We start from the raw sequence: 22,706 nt of genomic DNA, 5'->3' as shown, positions 1-22,706 counted from the left end.
CTGTATCGCGGATTTTTCCGTCTGGCCCGCCCTCCCTTTGCAGGCACAAAGGGGCCCAGTTTGAGTCATGTGACCCGGACCACGCTTCCTCCTCAGCCGCCTGCAGGCACCGCCAGTAGGCCCTGCCTGCACCTCATTGTCCCAGGAACAACAAGGAAAACAGAACAGTATGTTTAAAGAGGAAAAGAGGGAGGGAGGCTATATTTATTGAAATAAATATAGTGCCGCTATTTCGCGGTTTTCCACTTTTCGCGGGCAGGCCTGGAACCTAACCCCTGCGAAAAGTGAGGGGACACTGTACAGAGTAGTTTTAGTCATCCTCAAAAGTCTATTGATATCTAATTAATTATGTTCATTTAAATCAAGAAGAGCCCTTTTAACCCACTATAACTTTGTATCTCAAAATAATGTTTTCTTTCCCAACTGGCAAATTGCACTCCCAGAAGCCTTTTCAGTACAGTATATGCAATCTGACATTCAAATGTAGTTTTGATCATCAGGCTTGGATAAGGCCAGAAAATCTAGTCAATATCATGCTTCACTGGTGTGAAATTACTGCTGTAGTAATTTTGATACATAAATGGTTACTTTTAATAGCAATTTTTCACTTGCATATTTTTCTTATCAGGTGTAGGGGATTTCAGTATAAGTGACGTCAGTTTTTTGCCAGATCCTTGTGCGCTTCCTGAGCACCAAAAGAAACGTTCCTTAAATGAGAAGGAAAAACTGATCTATGCCCCTCTGTCAGGCGTTGGAGGCTTAGTATATGACAAAGATGCCATCTATATTGACCTTGGAGGAAGTCATGCTCATCAAGTGGAGGAGGTAAAGATTTTAGACTTTTGACTTAATTCATTATCTGGTAATCCAGTATTCTTAAAGAAATCAGTTCTAACCACTCTTGGGGTTTAAACTATTTTAGTCAGGGGTTCTTTTTGCATGTAACTAATTGTTTTGGAGAAAGTCTCCCATATTCTATAATATTTTGCACCGAGAATGAATGAAGCTATACTCATCAGCAAGCCTTTGATTATACTGGGGCAAAGCCATTGCCTAGAAAGAAGATTTTCAAATACGAAGACTCTCTGGATGTGTGTCCCAGTCGAGCTAAATTCCACAGTGAAATCACTTTAAAATCATCCAAATAAACCACTATATATTTTATGAATTTAACATGTGGCTTTTTATATACTACAGCATTTTATTAACAGCTGCATGTCATGACCCTTTTTGAAGTGGACTGTGGCATGACATTCTGCAATACTTGCTGAATTGAACACTATTTGTGTCTTAATATTTGCACTAAAATGTGCGATGCAAGGCCAGAAAGTTATTTTTGTTCTTTACAATATGTTCTGTCTACTTGATCTTTATGAAACAAATAGATTGACAGAAGGAATATTCTTTGGATAAACTGGAATGGTGGAAATGGTTTTAGCTTGTCAAGTGTTAAAAGGAGTGACCTGAAACTGTTTCTCAAACTGTCTGACCGGCATTTTTCCTCCCAAAATGCCAGGCACCCTATAGTTGTTTTAGAGGTCTGAAACACATGGCCCATGAGGAGCAGCTTAAAGAGCTGGGCATGTTTAACTTGCAGAAGAGAAGGTTGAGAGGAGACATGATTGCCATGTATAAATATTTGAAAGGTTATAGGGAAGAGGAAGCAGGCTTATTTTCTGATGCCCTGGAAACTAGGACTCGGAACAGTGGGTTCAAATTATAGGAAAGGAGATTCCACCTGAACATTAGGAAGAACTTCCTGACTGTGAGAAGAGCTGTTCAGCAGTTGAATTCTCTGCCTTAGAATGTGGTGGAAGCTCCTTCCTTGGAGGCTTTTAAACAGAGGTTGGATGGCCATCTGTCAGGGGTGCTTTGATTGTGCTTTTCCTACCTGGAAGGGGATTGGACTGGATGGCCCTTGTCGTCTCTTCCAACTCTATTATTCTGTGATTCTGGAAGTTCTTCAGGAACTCGCACAGATTGCTGTGGAACCAGCACAGGTCCATAGACCACCCTTTTTGTGTAGTACTTAGCTAGAGTACGTTCTGAAGATTAATCTTTCTCTGTGTGGAGTGTAATACTTCTCTAATCACTCTCTCAGGAAAAACAAGGCAGAACATTGTCCTATTGAGGTGGTTTTGCGCTCCATGCTTTAAAAAAACCTGGGAATATCATAATTAGAAGCAGTACATTACATTTTACGCTTTTACTATTTATAATTGTAAGTGGAATCAATCATAGTTTGAAAAGGACTGCAATTTTTTAAAAAACATTCAAATGCATTTTAAAAAATTGTCTGAAGGACAAATAACCTCTTTCCTTCCACCCAGCTTTTTTGTATCTAGGGTAATGTAATTAAATTACTGTTAATCAGATCATTAGAAAATAGTTTTTGAAACAATTTTGTATTTTCAGGATGATGTAAAACCGAATCATGAATTAGTCCAGAGCCTCATTTCTACCCACTCAACCATTGATGCCAAAATGGCCTCAAGCAAAGTATCTCTCTTTATGGATTCCACACCATTAGAGGCTGGAGATATTGAAAACCAAGAGTAAGTTACAGGCTCCTGATCAATTGAAGGCAATATTTCTTGATTACAGGCAGAAGCATTTCAACTTACTATTTTTAAAAATATTTAATCCTTCCAGAAAATGCAGTCTTAAAGCAGCTGGGTGCAACCATGTCAGAACTGCAGTTCTGTGGGGCAACACCAGAACATCAGAACTTTGAAAATTCCAGTATTATCTTTAATAGGGGCACACACCCCTCATATTAGAAAGCCAACAATATTTAGTGGGTTGACAAGGACCCTGGGAATCCAGGGTTTGAATACCCATTAAGCTGTGGAAAGCAATGGGGTGATCTTGGGCAAGTCTCTCAGCCTCAAAAGAAGGCAGTCCTTCCTGAAAAAAATTGTGCCAAGGCTATCTTATTATAGAATTGCCAGGAGCGCCCGTGGTGCAGTGGGTTAAACCTTTGTGCTGGCAGGACTGCTGACCGAAAGGTCAGAGGTTTGAATCTGGGGAGAGTGGGTGAGCTCCCTCTGTCAGCTCCAGCTCCCCATGCAGGGGCATGAGAGAAGCCTCCCACAAGGATAGTAAAACATCAAGCATCCATGCATTCCCTGGGCAGCGCCCTTGCAGACAGTCAATTCTTTCACAGAAGCGGCTTGCAATTTCTCAAGTTGCTCCTGACATGAAAAAAAATAGAATTGCCATGCTTGACTCGAAGGCACATAACAACAATAAAGTCTGTAAAGTATAAAGAGGGTTTTGGAGTGGATTTGACTGAAAGGTAATACATTAGTTCACATATACAATCTTCATTATTTCAGTGGTAGGACTGGTTTATTTTTCTAAACCTGTAGATAGATTAAAAAGCTACTTATGTAATGTCACTCCAGTGAAGTAAACTTTTAACATCTTCATTAATGAATAGTTTGTGAAACCTGACTTGTCGTTTGTTTCTGCTTGTTTCTGCTTATTTTAGAAGGATTTTTCCAATGCCTGAAGAAGAAAAAAAACTTGACCCACATTCTGGGAGGGTGCGGAGGAGAGCTATGTTCAAAGATGAAAAAAATGAGGATGAGGGGAGTGATGAGGACGATGAAGAAATGTCTGAGGATGAGGATGAGAATGAAGATGGGAGTGACGGAGACAATGACAATGAGGGAGGAGAACATAATGATGAAGATTTGTCAGATCAACATTTGATTTTGTCATCTGCCAGACATCTTAAAGAAGAAACCAAAGAAGCAACTCTAACAGAATTGCCAGCCTTTGCTGATAGTGATGACAATCTTGAGATGAGTTCAAGTGAAGAGGAAGGAGGAAAGGAGGAGGGCCTTGCTGGTGAGAGAGGAGAAACAGATGGAAGAGAACCAGAATGTGTCAAAGAGGAGATGATGGATTTTGAAACTGCATCCAGAAATACATATTTACTTAATAAACCAATGCGTTGCAACAAAAAAGACAGAGAATTAAAAAATAATAAAACCCTTGGTAAAACAGTAGCTTCTACTACTGATTCTGGAAATGAGACTACTGAAGAAGCATCAGCATCTGAATCGGAAGATTCTTCCTTGGAAGAGGAAGAAGAATCAATGGGCGATTCTGACAACGAGGAATCTGATAGTGGTGACTTCCAAACTGAAAGTGCTGAAGGACTTGAATCTGGGGCTGTAAATTATAATGATGATGTTGAAGAGCTCTTGAAAGAGGATGAGGAATACAAAGAAGCACTTGACCTTTCTGCAGACACAGATGGTACATACCCATGTCTTCATTTGTATGTCTGATACTGTATTTACATGTAGTTGCCTGCTTTCCTTAATTATTTAATAATTCTAATACAGATAAGGAAAAAAATATTTTCTTCTTCCAGGCGCCCTTAAATGGAAAGAAGACCTTACTCGAAAGGCTGCTGAAGCTTTTCTGAGGCAGCAACAGACAACTCCCAATCTCCGTAAACTTGTTTATGGCACAGGTAAAAGTACTCTTCTTTATATTTGCCAGAGAAGACAAATGAGCTAACAGGATGGTCTGGGAAAGAAGAGAGAAAAAGAGCAGGCAAAATTCTGAGCTTACTACTAATGCTTTTGCTAGTCAGAATGCTATTCTGTTCAACCCCTTGCCAAGAAGCAGGGAAATCACATTCAAAGCACTCCCGATAGATGGCCATCCACCTGTCCATTTAAATGCTAGTTCGTATATGGACAACTTGAAAGAAAAGAGAACAATTTGTTTACAGCATAGGAAAGTTGCTCTGACTGATCCCATGGATTCTTATTGTCACAGTTAAAAATGCTGATGGCTACTACATACAAAATAGGCTTGTCTCCTGAAAGGCACCCTTTCTAGCCTCTTATACAAGACTTGGAAAAGTTACTTTTGGGACTGCAGCTCCTAGACTCTCTTGTGTGATGGCCATGATGGCTGGATAATCTTTTCAGCTCTAGTACTAGTTTTGTGGATGATTTTGTGGATCATGGTTTCTTATGCATAGTAAGGTAAAGGTAAAGGTTTCCCCTAACGTTAAGTCCAGTCATGTCTGATTCTGGGAGTTGGTGCTCATCTCCATTTCTAAGCCAAAGAGCCAGCATTGTCCGTAGACACCTCCAAGGTCATGACTGCATGGAGCACCGTTACCTTCCTGCCGGAGTAGTACCTATTGATCTACTCACACTGGCATGTTTTCGAACTGCTAGGTTGGCAGGAACTGGAGCTAACAGCGGGTGCTCACTCCACTCCCGGGATTTGAACCTGGGACCTTTCGGTCTGGTAGTTCAGCAGCTCAGTGCTTTAACACACTTTGCCACCGGGGCTCCGCATACACCTATTATAGCTTTAGGTGTTTCAGGCATGGGATTTATTTATTTCATGTCAAAAGCATTGCATAAGGCTTGGGATAACAGACAGCAATGTGTAACTGTCTCAGAAAAAACTTAAGCACATAAAACTTTATATGAACCAAAATATCTTATTCTTATTCAGTGGCTGAAGATGAGGGGAAGGAAGAAGAAAATGAAGAACTTGGAGGATTGTTCCATGTTAGCCGCCCCAACACAGAATCAAAGCGAAAAGCAGATGCCCTCGACTGCTCCAAATTTCATGTTGAAGCTCCACAAGATTGGGACTTAGATGAGGTGCTTCACTAAAAATATTGTTTACTGTGCTCCTAGAATGATGAACTATAGGGGTAGTCCTCTTGTGAGCCAACTGAGTTTAAGCAAATAAATAAAGGGATATTTACATCAAGCTGTTCCAGGATGTAAGTGCTCTGGGATTGCTATTCAAACGTCAAACTGTGACGTTCCTGGAAGCAGTGAAGGCTGGGAACAGAGGGATGGTTACAGACAACAAATGTATTAATTTCTGATCTCCAGGAATTATTGAATTTGCTGGTGGAGAGTCATGGTTGGGGTTTGGAAAGGGAAGAGAAGTAACGGATGGTACATCAGAATTAGAGGGGATATTTATTTATTTATTTACAGTATTTATATTCCACCCTTCTCACCTTGAAGGGGACTCAGGGCGGATCACATTGTATACATATAAGGCAAACATTCAGTGCCATACACATAGAACAAAGACAGAGACAGACGCAGAAGCAATTTAATCTCCTGAGGGGATGTTCGATTCTGGCCACAGGGGGAGCAGCTGCTTCATCATCCACTGCGCTGGCACTTCCTCATTCCAACGGCGGCTGGATGATTTTTATGGAGTCGTAAATTAGTTAAATTAGCCTTCCCACTTTATACCTGGTGATGCTTATCAAGGAAAAAGTGCAGGTGATTGGGCATATTGTAAGAGAAGAGCAGTTGTAATGAACTATACTCAGGTAGGTTGGAGGCATTTCAGACAAAGATTGCCTTTTTGTAAAGAAATAATAATAATAATAATAATAATAATAATAATATTTATTTGTATTTTGCCCTATCCCCCTAAGGGGATTCAGGGCGGATTCCAGCATACACAAACACAAACACAGACATTCAATGCCTAGAAACAATGAAACAGATAAAGGTTAAGGCTTCCCCTTCCAACTCGTAGGGGTAATGCTCATCTCCATTTCTAAGCCAATACCACATTGAGAAAAGAAGACAATACCACATTGAGGCACGAGATGATACGTTAATAAAGCCCTCACTTAGGTGTTGAGCTAAGCCAATCTTACCAAACCTGTAAACCCTTCGTCATTGGAAAAAAAATAAGCTGCAGCTAAATTTTTGTTTTTGCTTCTTTCAAAAAGTTATAAATTGGCTGCAGCACATGATTTTGGAAGTACAGGAGAGTCTCGCTTATCCAATATAAATGGGCCCGCAGAACATTGGATAAGCGAAAATGTTGGATAATTAGGAGGGGTTAAGGAAAAGCCCATTAAACATCAAATTACATTATGATTTTACAAATTAAGCACCAAAACATCATGTTTTACAACAAGTCTGCCACTTGTTTGGGAGCGTGGCTGCACTTGTGTTGTTGGGCGTGTCATCCAGCTGCATGTTGATGTCTAGAGAAACAGCTGTGGATCCAGGCGGGAGGCAGACTGTGTTGGATAATACAGAATGTTGGATGAGTGAAGGTTGGATAGTGAGGCTCTACTGTAGTTGGGATGTGTAGTGTGGGTCAGCTGAGATTTTTGTAACTTGCCACCTCTAGTATGAATCTACACCATGCATAATGTATGTATAGGTTCACACACAATATAATATATTAATATGTATGTTTATATATAAAATATGCATTTTATACTTTAAAATATAATTCAATTTGTTTTAGAGGTGCCCCCCACCACTCTCTTTTTTTCTTTTTATCTAAAAAGTTGATACTCTATCCTTTGGCAGGTTATGAACAGTATCAGAGACTGTTTTGTGACTGGAAATTGGGAAGCTGATAAAGATGCAGCAAAACTACTGAAAGAAGATGGTAAATTATACATTTTTTGTTGCTGGTTTGCTGGTTTGCTCTGATAGCTGCAGTTAAAGTTCTTGTTTTGTAATATTGTAACTGAGTCTTTATTTAGCTGCAAAGCTGCTTTGAAGAAAAGAACAGAAATACAGTGAGCTGGAAACAGCCAATGAATTTTATGTAGAAAGGAGAAACAGTGTTTTAGGATGTATAAAAGAAGATTGAAAATCCTGAAATTGCTTTGAGTATATCATAAATGAAGTAAAGGCTCATGGAAATATAAGTTAAGAAAAAAGGAAGAGATCCATTCTTCATTTAGAAACAGTTGCGGGAGTGATAGGGGTGATTTGTTCAAGGCTGCCTTTTTGGGAGAGAAGCAGTAGGTAGGAAAAGAGTTTTGATAAAACTTGTTTCTAGTTAAGAAGGTATAGGTTCTTGGGTAACTGATTCTTTTGCTGGCAGATTTGAGTGACAATGTATTCCTCTCCTTGTTTTTATGAGGGATGGGGATTTAGAGATGTTTGGGGAAAAGGTTTCATGTAACCTCTGTTCAGTAATGGGCAATAGACAATTTTTAATGGTGTTGTTTCTAATTTTTATAATACCATAACCCACTCTTAGCCTAAACATACTGCTTTCTAATAGGGTTTCCTTCCTTATGAAGAGATCCAAAATAGAGACACATAGGGAAGATCGGCGTTAAGGCTCAAAAGAGAATGCACTAATAAGCATGCATGATTCAGAGCTTTTGTGGTGATATATCAGATGACTTTATAAGGAAGGCTTAAGTTGAAAAATATTGATGATGTTCCTTTTTCTACTTTTTACAGAAGAGTTATATGGTGATTTTGAAGATCTTGAAACTGGAACGATACACAAAGGAAAACCAGCAAATCAAGGAGATGAGGTCTGTGGAAAATACACATATGATTGTCAGGGCTTGATCTTTTGACAAAGATTTAAAGATGCACGTATGGAATATGATGTAATTTATATGTGCTTTTTTTCAATACAGTAGAGTCTCGCTTATCCAAGCCTCTGGATAATCCAAGCCATTTTTGTTGTCAATGTTTTCAATATATTGTGATATTTTGGTGTTAAAGTCATAAATACAGTAATTACAACATAACATTACTGCGTATTGAACTACTTTTTCTGTCAAATTTGTTGTATAACATGATGTTTTGGTGCATAACCTAATTTGATGTTTAATAGGGTTTTCCTTAATCCTTATTATCCAAGATATTCGCTTATCCAAGCTTCTACTGGCCCGTTTAGCTTGGATAAGTGAGACTCTACTGTACCTTCAATTCATTCTCTGTTTCTAAACATACAACTTCATTTCTGTCTATGCCTATCCCCTTTTGGGGGAACTGCCTTTCATTGGATAAAGACATTACAGAAATTTCACCAACACCATGCAGAACCATCACACAAACCATAGTTTGTCATTTCTTAACTTATAAAATCCTCACTTTCAGGGTATGTTCTTACATTAACTACTAAGTACTTGAACCATTTTAGACAGAAAGTCAGAGATAAGAAAACTCTTCTCCTTCCCTCAGGAAGAAAATGCAGAAGAAAAAGAAGACAATGCCAAAGACGATGCCCAAACTGTTGAGGAAGAAGAGGAAAAGAAAAAGCGCATGGATAAGAAACGTAAACTGAAAGCAATGTTTGATGCTGAATATGATGATGGGGATGCCACCTACTTCGATGATCTGAAAGGGGAGATGCAGAAACAGGCTCAGGTATAAACATCAAATTTGATAGAGTACTATTGAATCTCTAGTTTGAATATCATTTTTCTTCCTTTTTTATTAAAGGCTAACTACTGTGTCTCATCCTCAACAGCCATTATATCGTGGTTTGAAATCTCTTTGAGAGAAGAATGTGAACTTTTCCTTCTTGTGATTTAATATGTCTTAGGAGAAACATAAAGCAAGTGTACATTATTTTCACAACATTTTGAAATGCTTGTGGAGGATAAATAATGGTGGGACTTTGCTGGGGAAAAATCTGGGTAGGTGATAGTGAAAACCAAAGAAAACCAAAGTGACATTGTGGTGATGCAGCAGTAAAGACACAATGTTGGGTTTCTTTCTTGGATTTTACGTACTGTAGCACAGCTGGCTAGTAACCAGCTGCAAAAATCACTACTGACCGAGAGGTCATGAGTTCGAAGCTTGGGTCGGGTTAAGCCCCCGACCATTAAATAGCCCGGCTTGCTGTTTACCTAAGAAGCCCGAAAGACAGTTGCATCTGTCAATTAGGAAATTTAGATATGCTTTATGCGAGAGGCTAATTTAACTAATTTACAACACCATAAAACTGCCAGCAGCACGTGGAAAGGAATGAGGAAATACAGCACTCGGTGTCACTCGTGGATGATAGAGCAACAGCTCCCCCTGTGGCCGGAATCTAACATAACCTCATGAAGCTGGAAATGTTAAAATTGTCTCTGTGTGTCTATACTGTATGTTGTTTGTCTGATGGCGTTGAATGTTTGCCATATATCAAATGATGTCAGCTCACTATAACTGCTCCCAAATGAAGACACGAGACTCGTTCTGTGATCACTGGAAACTTTTACTACAGGAAACATTGACATGTAAAAAGCCAAGAGTGCCAGGCGTCGGTTCGCGCTCCCTTATATACCCTCCCCCTTATTCAAAGACACAATTCCCACCAGATAAAACCCCCGCGAACCCCTCCCCCCCCCACCAAATTCTGTAGCTGTTTCCTTTCAGGGTCAGGCGTAACAGGTGTCTTATCAGTTTGGAATGTCAGCAACCCGGATTTCTGGTGCCATAATACAGGCCCTGAAGACTGGGTTCTGACATATGTTCATTGTAATCCGCCCTGAATCCCTTTCGGGGTGAGAAGGGCGGAATATAAATACTGCAAATAAATAAATAAATACTTTGTGCATGTTGAAGAGAGATCCAATGAGTATAAGGCTTGTCCTCCCACCATTAAATCAAAAAGTTGAAGGAAATCTGAAGCTTCTTGTTAGCAGTTCTTCTACTATGTTGTGTTTGCTTGACTATGAATATGGAATTACTGCTTGGCCAGATGCTGCAAAAATTATCTAGGCGCTAAGCTCTGTTGGCATGTCGAATGAACTTCTTTTAATATGACATATGTCCAGGATCATTGGCAAAAGGGAGAGGAGTCCCATTATTCTTGCCATTACCTTGATCTCTGCAACATGACTGGGGGACAATTGGTTCACCTCTTTGTTCTTAACCCCCCGCCCCTCTTGTCTGTCTGTCTGAACAATTTCTGTCATCCAGCTTAATAGGGCTGAATTTGAAGATCAAGATGATGAAACCAGAGTTCAGTATGAGGGCTTTCGGCCAGGGATGTATATCCGGATAGAACTTGAAAATGTCCCTTGTGAACTGGTCCTGAATTTTGACCCACATTATCCACTTATCCTGGGGGGCTTGGGAAATACGGAAGGAAATGTGGGGTATGTTCAGGTATGTAGACCTTGCTGTTTGTAAAAAATATGGCATAAGTTTTCCTGTGCATAACTTTTCCACATGTGCAAATTCCCTGTCCTTACTGTGTAATTGATTTTGAAGTCCTCAAATGAATTATATGTGACTTCCCTTGACTAAATATGATCCGTACAAACGTTCGGTGGAATATACCTATTAAAGTATCATTCAAATACTTAGCTCATTCTTATGTGAGATTTTGCACAACAGTAGGCTGGATATCATTACTAGTACCTACTAAACTAGATCCATTGATTTAGTGGAATTTATTCAAGCATTGATTGATTCTTCAGTAGTTGAATCAATTGATTTATTCTAATCAGGTTTAAATAGATTCACACCTATTGGGAGCTGTTCTTTTCACTTACTGCTGTGGGAGGGGGCAACGCTTTGAGCATCTGTTTGGGATGAACACTGTTTAACATTTTCTGTATTTCTTTGATCCCTGAGACTTATTATTATTATTATTATTATTATTATTATTATTATTATTATTTTATTCATTACCTGCTTCTTCTTTTAGCTTGACTCAACCTATTTCCAATTTCCTGTTTAGCGGTTCATAGTAATATTGCAAGTTACATTATTAATTTTGAGCCAGTGGCTAGCTAACCTCCAATATTTCATGGATACATTTATATCCTGCAAGTATAAGGATTGCTATACTGACTGTTGTTAATTGTGAGGTTTACTTTTGCTGGGATAAAGACACACGGATTCTTGGTTTTCCTCAGATGCGCCTGAAGAAGCATCGTTGGCATAAGAAAATACTCAAGACTCGTGATCCCCTGATATTCTCATTAGGCTGGAGGCGATTTCAGACCATCCCTATGTATTACATAGAAGACCATAATGGCCGTCACAGACTACTTAAGTATACACCACAACATATGCATTGTGGGACCATCTTTTGGGGTAAGAGCAAATGCCTGCCATTTTATTGCTTCAAGAAAAGCATCAGGAATCTCTTGTGAAATTATCCGTAAGCAGGACTGGAGAACCCTTTTCCTCAGTTATTTTGAATTTCAACTTACATAACTTCCAGCCATAGCCTATAGTGAAGGATTATGGAAGTTCCAGTCCAGTCCAGTCTAGAGCTTTTAATCTATGTTAATTTTATCAATATTTGTATGTATATATTTTTATCCTTTACAATTTTATCTTGTAAATCGCCTAGAACATCTTGGATGGAGGGCGATCAATAAGTAATTAAATGAGGATGATGATGATGATGATGATAATATGTGAAAATTAAGAGGTCCTCATTCCCATCATTGAATAGTCATGGGAGTACTATGTAAAATGTATAGGTCTTGGTACAAATTCCAGGACTGGGAAATATCTGAAAGCTGGCAAGATTCTTCTGTCACCAAGCATTTATTGACAGGCTGGTTTATATTATTGATTTGTTATCTTCGGGCTGCTACAATGCAACAAACATTTTTTGTGTTCAAGATGAAAGTTAGATTGCTTGCTGGTAAGTGTTTAGAGCAAGACAATAACAATCAGAGCTGCTGCACTGCCCCCCCCCCCCCCCATGATAATTCTATGATACTGAATAAAAATACAGTACTGGCACATATTTTTAAAAAGAGGTGCCATGCAAACTATATACATATGAGATCTCCTCTTCCCTTTAAGTTATATAATGGATACAGCATGAGGTTTTTTGGACGAACGGATCTGATCAAATGTTTTAAATTTATATATTGTAATTTTATATTGTATTTAATAGTCTTAATTGATTTTATGTATTGTTTGATATTGTTTTTATGTGGGCATTGAATTGTTGCATTTGTTGTAAGCCACCCTGAGTCCCTTCAGGTGAGAAAGGCGGGATACAAAGGTTGGAAATAAATAAATTAATAAATAAAGGCACCCCCTCCCCATTTCACAACAAGGACCAACATTAATTTTAGGAAAAGAGTTGCCTGAGCTTGTAATATGTTGACAGTCTCATTGAAGAAGATTGTGTATTTTTACACCTTGAATTATATCCCCTTTGATGCTTATTTATGCAACTATTTGATAAATGCTTTATATTGGATTTAAAAGGAGAATGCTATACTTTCTACATTCTTTTCAACAAACTGTAAGCTATATCCTGATGACTTTAACCAACCTTTTGCTCTTTTGCAGGACCTATTACCCCACAAGGAACAGGATGTTTGGCAATCCAGTCAGTGAGTGGTACAACAGTAAGTATTTTACTGTAGACAGTTTTCCTCAACCTGATGTCTTTCAGGTATTTTAAATACTGGCCCCCATCACTTTATTCAGAGAAGAAGAAATGGGGAGGGATTTCTGACTATGTTTCTTAGTGTTCAACCAGTAAAAACACTGAAAAATATTCTCAACTTCTGCATACTAAAAGTTGTCTTTGAAAAAGGACTGGAAACTTCAGTTTATCTAAAACATAGCAGCTACACCCCTGACTACATCTAAAACCTGCGCATGCAGATTCAATTCCAGGGCAAAGGATACATGTACCTTGTAAGTTTGAGGTTTCAAGGGGAGCGTAATCACATAGACCACAGGTGGAATTCCTGTTCCCAGATCTGCCTTGCAATTGACCAAGATCACTTTTGTCTTTTCTAGATTAAAGTTTCAATTTTCAGTTTATCCTCATCCAATCAATTAGAGTATAGAAGGAGAGATACAACTGGGTGTCCTCAGTGTACCGATGACAGTCCTAAAACTCTGTTTGATATAAACATTAATCATTATGAGGGACAAAATCAGACCTGAGAGACATCACATTCCACTGACCAAAGTGTCGAAACCGGCTTCTCTTGGCACCACCTTCTGATTTCACCCCTCCAATAAGAATAGAAATCTAGAACCCCAAATCCCATCCCAGAGAGGTAGTCCAGCAGGATACCATGGTACTGAAAGCTGCTGAGAAATAATAATAATAATAATAATAATAATAATAATAATAATAATAATAATAATAATAATATCATCACACAGTCCTAAATGCTTGGGAAGTGTTCGACTTGTGATTTTGTGATACAAAATCCAGCATATCTATCTTGTTTGCTGTGTCATAAAATGGATAATAATAATAATAAACTTTATTTATTTATTTATTTATTTCCAGAATTTATACCCCGCCCTTCTCACCCGGGGGGACTCAGGGCGGCTTACACAGTTGGCAACATTCAATGCCAAGAACACAACAATAAAACAAAAACAGTACACACAATTAAAACTATAAAAATACATCATTAAAATACATTATAAAAATTAAAACATATGTAAATTTTTCACTTTTTCTCTGTGGGTATATGAGGAGGCTAACAATCCACACTTAAGTTTCAAAAGCACAGTACAGAAGTTAAAAAACAATTAAATGGTAACTGTGTGGTAAAAACAGACTAAAATACAATAAATACATTTAAAATGGTTTTTAAAATTCACAGCCACCCCACTTCCCAATCCCACTCACACATTTCCAAAACCTACCCCTTATCCTTCCTCAGCAGATCCATTAGGGATACACTCCCCCTTTCTAATTTCAATTGTCTGCAAAGGAACCCAAAGCTGTCTCTGACCCATAGTCAGGTTTAAAGGTAGATTGAAATTGATCTGGATTATCCATTTCACTCAGGACCCCTGAATCTAGGAGACCACCACACAGTAGAACCTTGTTACTGAAAAGGGTTTTGGAGACTGGCTGATAGCGTCCCAGTATGGCTGAATCCAGGGAGGATTGTCAAATAATGGCAGCCTCTTTTAGGCAAAATGGAACTCTGCCATGAATGGTTCACTTCCTTTGGCAGTTCTTCAGAGCCAAGGAGAGATGGGTTCAGGACGCGGTGGCTCTTACATCTCCACCACTATGCATGTGGCAGCTCTCACGTCTTTTCATTCTTTGCAACCCATTTTATTTTGATATTATAGTCTGCTGCCTTTAGTCATCATTTTATTTTACTGTTGTGATTTATATTTTAGCATTTTGTACTCTGCACAGAAAACTGTGGTTGGGGTATAATTTATAAGTGGACCAATAGACTAAAGAAAAAGCTGGTATCCAACTTTTTAGCTCCTTGATGTCCTTACCAATATGGCCAGTAGTAAGAGGTTGTAAGAGTTGCATTACAACAACTTCTGTGGACCCACAGGTTGAAAACCGTTTCTTTAAAGCACAGTATGAATCCCTGCCCAAGTACACACAAAGCCAAAACTTGTAAACTCCTGACCCTAGCCTGACTCAGCTGAAAGTAAAAGATACACTTTATATGTAAGATTTTCAGATTTTGCATAGTTTCAAATAGTTTGTATAATATTTATATATATATGTACACGCTCACACAGTAAACTTGTACTTTTATGTATTTCAGTCTGATTTTCGAATAGCTGCCACTGGAGTTGTGCTTGACTTAGATAAATCTATTAAAGTTGTGAAGAAATTAAAGTTAACAGGCTTCCCATTCAAAATTTACAAGAATACAGCATTTATCAAGGTTTGTGTTTGAGAAGTAATGTTTGTGTAGATGCATGGTTTGTAATCTGTGTGATTATTTCATTTTGGGGGGAAATACTTCTTAGATGTTACAGTTCTTAGTGAGATATTGGCAATATGCCACAATGTTTGTGAAAGGCTTTGAAATTAGCATATCTGTTCAAAGTATTCAGCATTTAGCTGCTGTTCTTTCTCATTGAACTTCAAATTTTCTGGGTTTGGTACTGAGGATTTTGCAAAAGTTCATATATTTGAATGCCTAGGTTAATGTGTCAAGGAATCTCTACCAAAGTTTATAATTCTGTAGAACCATAAATTTAACCATGCTTAGTATGGGAATAATAATCTTGGCCTGCTTTACAAAGCTATTGTAAGGTATATTATTCCATAGAACATTAAAACAAAGTGAGCTGATAATTATTCCAGCACCCCATGTTCAAGAAGTGAAACAAAATATTATATGTTTGTGGAAAGTAAAACAAAAAAAAGTATTGATAGTTTCAGTTTGGTTGTTGACTTGACTTGTATAACCAAAATGTGAATCCATAATTCACTATTGACTTGGATTATTTTATGTATTTTTTGTTTGTTTGACTGAAACTGCCAAACCTTTTCACTAATTGTATTGACACCCATTCATTATTATCAATGAATTTTAGGAGTGTGTGTGTATGTAAATAAATGAAAAATCTTATACATAGTGATTTTAACTTATAGTTATGTTATTGTTTGATATTATGATTTGGTTTTCACATGTACTGTATGTTTGGCATTGAATTTTGCCATTAATATGTTGTAAACCTCTTTGAGTCCCCTAGGAATGAGAAAAGCGGTATATAAATACAGTAAATGAAAATAAATAAATAAAATATAAGCAGTGGATGGCTGGCCACATCACTGCTGTCCAGTGTTTGATGAGCAAGTATTCACAAATGCATTCAAATTCTATTCAGACAGGAAAGTCTTGGGTGTATGTTTCTTTAAACAGACATGTCTCTGAAACAGATAAAATTTGACTGACTATGACTCTGCAAATCTAAGATTGTTCCTTGGATCTTGACCAGCATCTATAGTGCTAGGAATTTTTGAAGACTTCATGGTGATCGTTATCTGTATTTTGATAAACCAATTTAGAAATAGGTTATGAAGATATATGAGAAATGAAAATTCCTTAATTGTTCCTTTGTTTTTGTTGTGTAATACACAGGGGATGTTTAACTCTGTACTGGAAGTGGCAAAGTTTGAAGGAGCAGCAATTCGTACTGTGAGTGGTATCCGAGGGCAGATTAAAAAGGCTGTGCGGACACCAGAGGGTGCATTCAGAGCGACATTTGAAGATAAGCTGCTAATGAGTGGTAAGTTGCATCTACTGCTTGTGCATAGCATAGTTAATGGATTATTGATTCATGTGACTTCTTTCAGGCCGATTTGTACTCTTGGAACAGTATTAATTGGATTGATATCTCACTGTTTTCTGAGAGAAGCTGTAGTTCATATAGAGCAGAGCTTTCCAAACTCTTGTGTCGTGACACATTAGTGTGTCAGCTGCAGTGCGTAGATGTGTCACGCGGATGTAATGAGAAATGACAAATATCTTGAAAGTGTATGTTACTAACTTTTAAATCATATTTTAAATATACATGTATAAAATAAAAGTTTTTATGAGATATGTTGTGATTCCATACATTTTTATTACCATTTATGGATGTGTCCATATCTTTTATATAAAGTTGGCTTAACCTCTGGTTTGCTAGTAAAAATGAATTACTGTGTCACAGAATGATGCATGTCTGAAAAGTGTGTCAATGTTTGTAAAGCTCTGATGATGAGATGTAAACTGTCCTCTTGTGGAAATCAGTGATGACTAACATGGATGATAGCTAGTTTTTATCCAAAAGTTAGAATGTCAAAAGTCAGACGCCAATTAGAGAGCAAAATACAGTTTATTAAAGCAGCAGTCCAAAAAATAGCTCAACAAACTAAAAAGACTTAAAACACTTAACTTTCAGTGTTATTAAGTAGAACAAGCAGGTAAAACTCCAAAAAACAAGAACTGGCAAATAATCCAGATTAGCCAGAGATATAATCCGGGTTAAACTTAAAGTTCTAGAACTTGACCCAAAAGTTCACAATGGGCTGAAAAACGGAGGCATGAACTAAAGCAAGTAGTATTGAAGCCCACAAACCTTTCCCAAAACTCAAAAGTACAAATAGGAGTTCAAAACAAACGCCCAAATTGAGCTAGGGAACTCCCAGTTGAGAGCAGCAAAGCCAGCGAAAGAGCGAGATGCTGGTGAGTTCGCAGCAACCGCTGCTGGAACATACACCAAACCAAGAGTTAAAGGAGCAGAGCGGGAAAGCGTTGTCAAGCCGGTCTGAAGTTGGGATAAACCAGCAGCGCCAAGCTGCTGCAGAAGCAAACGCCAAGCCAGGAGTTAAAGGAGCAGAGCGGGAGAACGTCGTCAAGCCGGTCCGAAGTCAGGATAAGCAGACAGCGTCGGTATCAGGAGTGAAGGTAGTAGTCAGCAACAGCAGACAGCCATGGAATAGAGAATGATGCCAAGCCACGGATTGAGAGCGAAGAGCAAAGCCGAGTCAAGTTCCAAGTCCAGGGTCCAAGGTCAGAGAGGTTGAAGTCATCCAAGAAGGTCACAATACGAAATGGCACAGAGAGCCAAAGCAACGAGAGCGAACAGCAGCTAATACAAAATAGTAATAACAGTGCAGTCCAGGAAAACCCACACAATTCCAGCCTTCCGTTACAGAATAACCCAGATTAAATTTACATCCGTTGCAAAGTCCCAGTCCAGTTTTCAGTAACACACACAGGAAACCCAATGGCGCCCAGCACCACCTTGCCACACGCAAGGTATAATGGCCAAACAACCCCAATATATCCAGGTCTCCCTGGGCTTCCAAACTACCCACGCCCAAAGAGCAGGTGTCTCAACTTCTTAATCTGAATCAGAACTCCACACAGCCAATGCCCTTGGGTCAGGTTTTCCGAATTCCTCATCAGAGTCCCAATCCTCCTGCCCATGCCCATACCTGTGGACCCCCTCTCACTCCTCCAAGCAGACCAAGTGGGATCTGCTTCTGAAGACACCCAAACTTCCCCAGCATCAGCAGTATCCATGGGCCCCGATTTGTCCCCAAGCATCTCCGGTGCCCATGCCCAGTCCGTGCCCAATTCCTCCGTTAACACCTGTTCCCCAGCATCCATTTCCACCTCAGGATCCCCACATGAATCCTCCTCAGAAGACTCCCCATCAGTCTCCCTGACCCTTTTCCTAAACAAATCCTCCAACGAGCCCTCCTCGTGAGGGTTTTTCCTTCCTCTCCTGATCCCACCACTATCATTCACAGTCTCTGAAGGCGCATTCACAACACAGAAAGGGATTCATGTTGTGATTTCAGTATATATTTCTTTCTAGGCAGCAGCGAATTGCGGAGGTAGTTGAAATATGCAGCATATGTATAAGGCTACAGTAGTGTTGATGAATTTATTATATACTTTGTGAGAGCTAGGCCTGTTAATCTGTTACATTTATAACCCACCATTTATTCATTGACTTCAAGGCAGCTCTCCTGGTTCCCCACCTTATCCTCACATCAATTCACGGAGGTAGGTCAGGCTGAGGGAGAGGACCTGACTCAAAGTTACACCATAAACTTAATGGTGCAACAGATATTTCATTCTGGATCCCTCAAATTTCAGTTTTACCACTTCAAGATGAAGGTTTTGTTTGCTTTTTAATTTCTATAGCTAAGCCATTCCAGGATTCTACCAACTCATTCTGTACAAGTGTAGTTACAGTCTAGAAGGAAGATTTTAAGAGGGCACAAAATTCACACATACGGATTGTAGTTCTCATATTAAGCTATTTAGTCTCTTAAATTTTACCTTTTGTATTTCTGTGTGCTTTTTCTAGTCAATACCTGCTCAAAGCCATTCATATAACAAAATACAGTGATATTTTGACTTATGAGATTAATTCATTTTGTGACCAAGCTCTTAATTCAATTTGCTCTTATGTCAAATCAAATCTCCCCATCGAAATTAATTCAAATGCTATTAATCCATTCTAGTCCCCGAAAAACATTTTTGTTATGTGTTTTTAAATAAGAAAAATGTACTTTACAAATAAAAAAAGTCTTTAAAAATTTCCAGTCTAACTTTTCCTTCTCTTTTCAGATATTGTCTTCCTGAGAACCTGGTACCCTGTATCCACTCCAGCATTCTATAATCCAGTGACTTCTTTACTAAAACCTGTGGGGGAAAAAGACTCTTGGTCAGGAATGAAGACCACAGGCCAGTTAAGGCATGAGAAGGGCATCAGACTGAAACAAAGCAAGGACTCCCTGTATAAGGTATGCTTGTCTGTGGGGATCCGAGTCCTGTTTTTGTGTTAAGGTTGTGTAACATTGATATTTAGCTCAGCAGCACTCAACATCAGCAAAAGAGGGAATGTCAACATTGATTTTGTTGTGAAGTGGTAGCTAATAGAACATTTCATTTTATAAAGAATTTTTTAGGTAACATAATATTTAAAACAACCCACATTGCCCACCTAGATTGTTTGGAAAACAATTGTTTCACACTCTTCTATCTAGCCACTTTTTCTAATATCCTGTTTTCCATAGTAAGGAAATGCAAATGCCAAGCAATGCTAATGGTTTTGCAGGAGTGGGGAATCTTTGACTCTGCAGATGATATTGAACTACAAATTACATTATTCCAAGGATTTGACCATGTTGTTTGGGGCTCATGAGGGTTGTAGTCCTGGAAGGATACAGGTGATCCACTCCTACTCTATTATGTATAATAATCTTCCTCCATACTTACTCTGAGAGTTGGCTGCATATTTGAATAGTGAGTGTTTTAACTAAACTGGTAAAGAGCCTTGCATGAGTTTATGCAATGGGGGGTGAGACAACAGGAAGTGCCCCTAGGAAGGAAAATTCACTCGGAAAAGAGCTATCATGGGGGGAAAAGGATCTCCACTGAAGCTTTATCACCAATTCTTGTTTCCACAAAAAGCAATTTTTTTCAAAATCCCAACTATCACAGGATAGAAAGTGAGGTGAAACCTTCTGAACAGGGGTATAGACAACCAAACAAACACCACAGGCGCGTTTATCCTTCCCTGTGCTATTTAAAGCTTGCATATATATATATATATATATATCTCGATCGTGTGTGTGTATGTGTGTGTGTGTATCATGTGTGTGTGTGTATATAACACACACACACACACACACAATGTACCTGTTCCCACTTACATAAAAATTCAACTTAAGAACAAACTTACAGAACTTGTCTTGTTTGTAGTTTGGGGACTGCCTGTGTTTGTGTGGAAAGCAAAAGAAAAATGGCTGTTCAATTTCCATTCTTTTTTTCTAGCATATTGTGCGGGAGAAGAAACATTTCAATAAGCTGCATATCCCCAAAGCTCTTCAAAAGGCCTTGCCATTTAAGAGCAAACCTAAGATGCAAGAAGGAAAAAGAAAAGTTACAAGGGACAAGTGGAGACCAGCTATTATCAGGGAACCTCATGAGAAGAAGGTAAGGTGTTTTCTATATGCTATGTCCTATTAAAACAACACTTATGAGTTCATTCCTGACACTATTCAATTGCATTTTTGCATGTTAGCTTGTAGTTTAGCATTTACTATATATTTCTTTTAAACATCAGTTGAACTGAAATGATTTTAAGGATTGTGATTCACTGAAATGTTGATTATATCACACACTGGTACATTTCTGTTACACCTACATATTTTAGTCTCGGTATTAAAGACTGAGTAATTGGTGCTTTAGTAATACTTTTTTTGTTCTCTGTGTGTTTATAATCTCAATTGTGTCCTAATGTTGGTATAGCAAGCATCACATAAAACCAAGATTGGAAAGATAGCTTTATGGATTCCAACTCCTAAACTCCTGGCCATTCTGGCTGGAGAATTCTGCAAATTGTAGGCCAAATTATTATTTATTTTTTTCATTCTCTGTATACCCCATTCTAGTGGTATATGTTGAAGCCATGTATAACAGTTTAGATTGATTCAACTTGCATTGAAGTACCTAATTCCTAGATCCTGACCATTTTATTATATTTGTCAGTTTTATCACTTTGTAGGTATATCACTCTCACACAACATTTTTTTTGTTTAGATTGCAGCACTTCTGTCTGCATTGAGTACAGTACACAATGACAAGTTGAAAAAAGCCAAGCTAAAACACCGACAGGATCTTAATGAACGCCTGAAAGTGAAACAGAAAGAGGAGGAGGAGAAGATTAAGAGGCAGAAGGAAGCAAAGAAGAAACTGTTTCGCATAATTGGACAGAAGGATAGGAAGAGGCAAAAGTCAAGTCTGAAGGGGAATGCGGAACAAGAGAAGTGAGCGTCTTCCTACCGTCCTCAAGAAATGGGAAACCTTTATTTTGTGACGTATTTCTTGAGAAGTTCCTGCCACCAAAAATACTGCAACGAAGTTCTGAACTCCATAGAACTTGCCTTAGACGAAATGGAAGGAATAATAATAATAACAATAACTTTATTCTTATACCCCACCCCATCTCCCCCAAGGGACTCGGGCCGGCTTACATGGGGGAAGCCAAGATGACATTTCAAAACAAATATGAGATGTACATTATTATTTGCAGTGTTCACCACAATATACGGAGAGGAATTCAAGTTCAAACATTGGGCACAGCACAGTGTTTGATTATTCATTAAAGTATTTTACATTATATTGTCAAATGGGATTTATTTATGCTTTAGTGTTGGAACAAATTTACTAGCCAGCACTGAACAAGAAATATATTTGTATATGTTGCGTGTATGTGGCTTTAATGCTGACATATGAATGACTCAGTCCCTTGAAAGCTTCAAGAATATTTCCTGGATTAAATTGAGTTTATTCTTCCTTTATATAATATGGTGTGAGGGTGCTCTTCTTATTGCTGATTGTACTCCATAATAATTAGAGAGGACCACAGAGCTTACTTCTGATATAGTTCAACCAGCTCAGTTTCTTTGTGTCGTTATTCGGTTACTTTCTTGTCCCCAGCAATAGCGGCTAGTTGTAGAAGAGATTAAAGAGTCTGGCCTTTAGTTCTTACAAAATACGATTCTATCCTTAGTACTGGTTTCCTTAGCTAAGAGGAGTGACAAGTTAACAGCTGAGATCTAAAGTCCAAGTTCCTGATTGTTTATCTCATATAAAAAGAAAAAAAAACTAATTGTATATGACCTTTGATCATTAACGTACTGAAATCTATAGAGGTTTACTGGTAACAGTCTTCAGAAGGAAATGG

General features: G+C 38.4%; 1 protein-coding gene across 1 annotated transcript in view; it reads left to right on the top strand.

Moving 5' to 3' along the window:
- bms1 (BMS1 ribosome biogenesis factor) overlaps nucleotides 1-22,139 on the top strand; it is a 39,203-nt gene extending 17,064 nt beyond the window's left edge. Inside the window, exons 8-23 of the mRNA XM_062975854.1 lie at nucleotides 629-825; nucleotides 2,416-2,555; nucleotides 3,494-4,269; nucleotides 4,388-4,489; nucleotides 5,497-5,648; nucleotides 7,350-7,431; nucleotides 8,244-8,320; nucleotides 8,979-9,164; nucleotides 10,710-10,898; nucleotides 11,654-11,834; nucleotides 13,059-13,117; nucleotides 15,266-15,388; nucleotides 16,595-16,742; nucleotides 19,583-19,758; nucleotides 20,792-20,953; nucleotides 21,560-22,139. Of these exons, the coding sequence (XP_062831924.1) occupies nucleotides 629-825; nucleotides 2,416-2,555; nucleotides 3,494-4,269; nucleotides 4,388-4,489; nucleotides 5,497-5,648; nucleotides 7,350-7,431; nucleotides 8,244-8,320; nucleotides 8,979-9,164; nucleotides 10,710-10,898; nucleotides 11,654-11,834; nucleotides 13,059-13,117; nucleotides 15,266-15,388; nucleotides 16,595-16,742; nucleotides 19,583-19,758; nucleotides 20,792-20,953; nucleotides 21,560-21,790 (2,981 nt within the window). The 3' untranslated portion in view covers nucleotides 21,791-22,139. The remainder of the gene's footprint in view (nucleotides 1-628; nucleotides 826-2,415; nucleotides 2,556-3,493; nucleotides 4,270-4,387; nucleotides 4,490-5,496; nucleotides 5,649-7,349; nucleotides 7,432-8,243; nucleotides 8,321-8,978; nucleotides 9,165-10,709; nucleotides 10,899-11,653; nucleotides 11,835-13,058; nucleotides 13,118-15,265; nucleotides 15,389-16,594; nucleotides 16,743-19,582; nucleotides 19,759-20,791; nucleotides 20,954-21,559) is intronic.
- Nucleotides 22,140-22,706: the final 567 nt, after the last annotated feature.

This window comes from Anolis carolinensis, chromosome 3 (genome assembly GCF_035594765.1).
Source record: "Anolis carolinensis isolate JA03-04 chromosome 3, rAnoCar3.1.pri, whole genome shotgun sequence".
Classification (NCBI taxonomy): Eukaryota; Metazoa; Chordata; class Lepidosauria; order Squamata; family Dactyloidae; genus Anolis; species Anolis carolinensis.
This window is presented reverse-complemented; position numbering and strand designations above follow the sequence as displayed.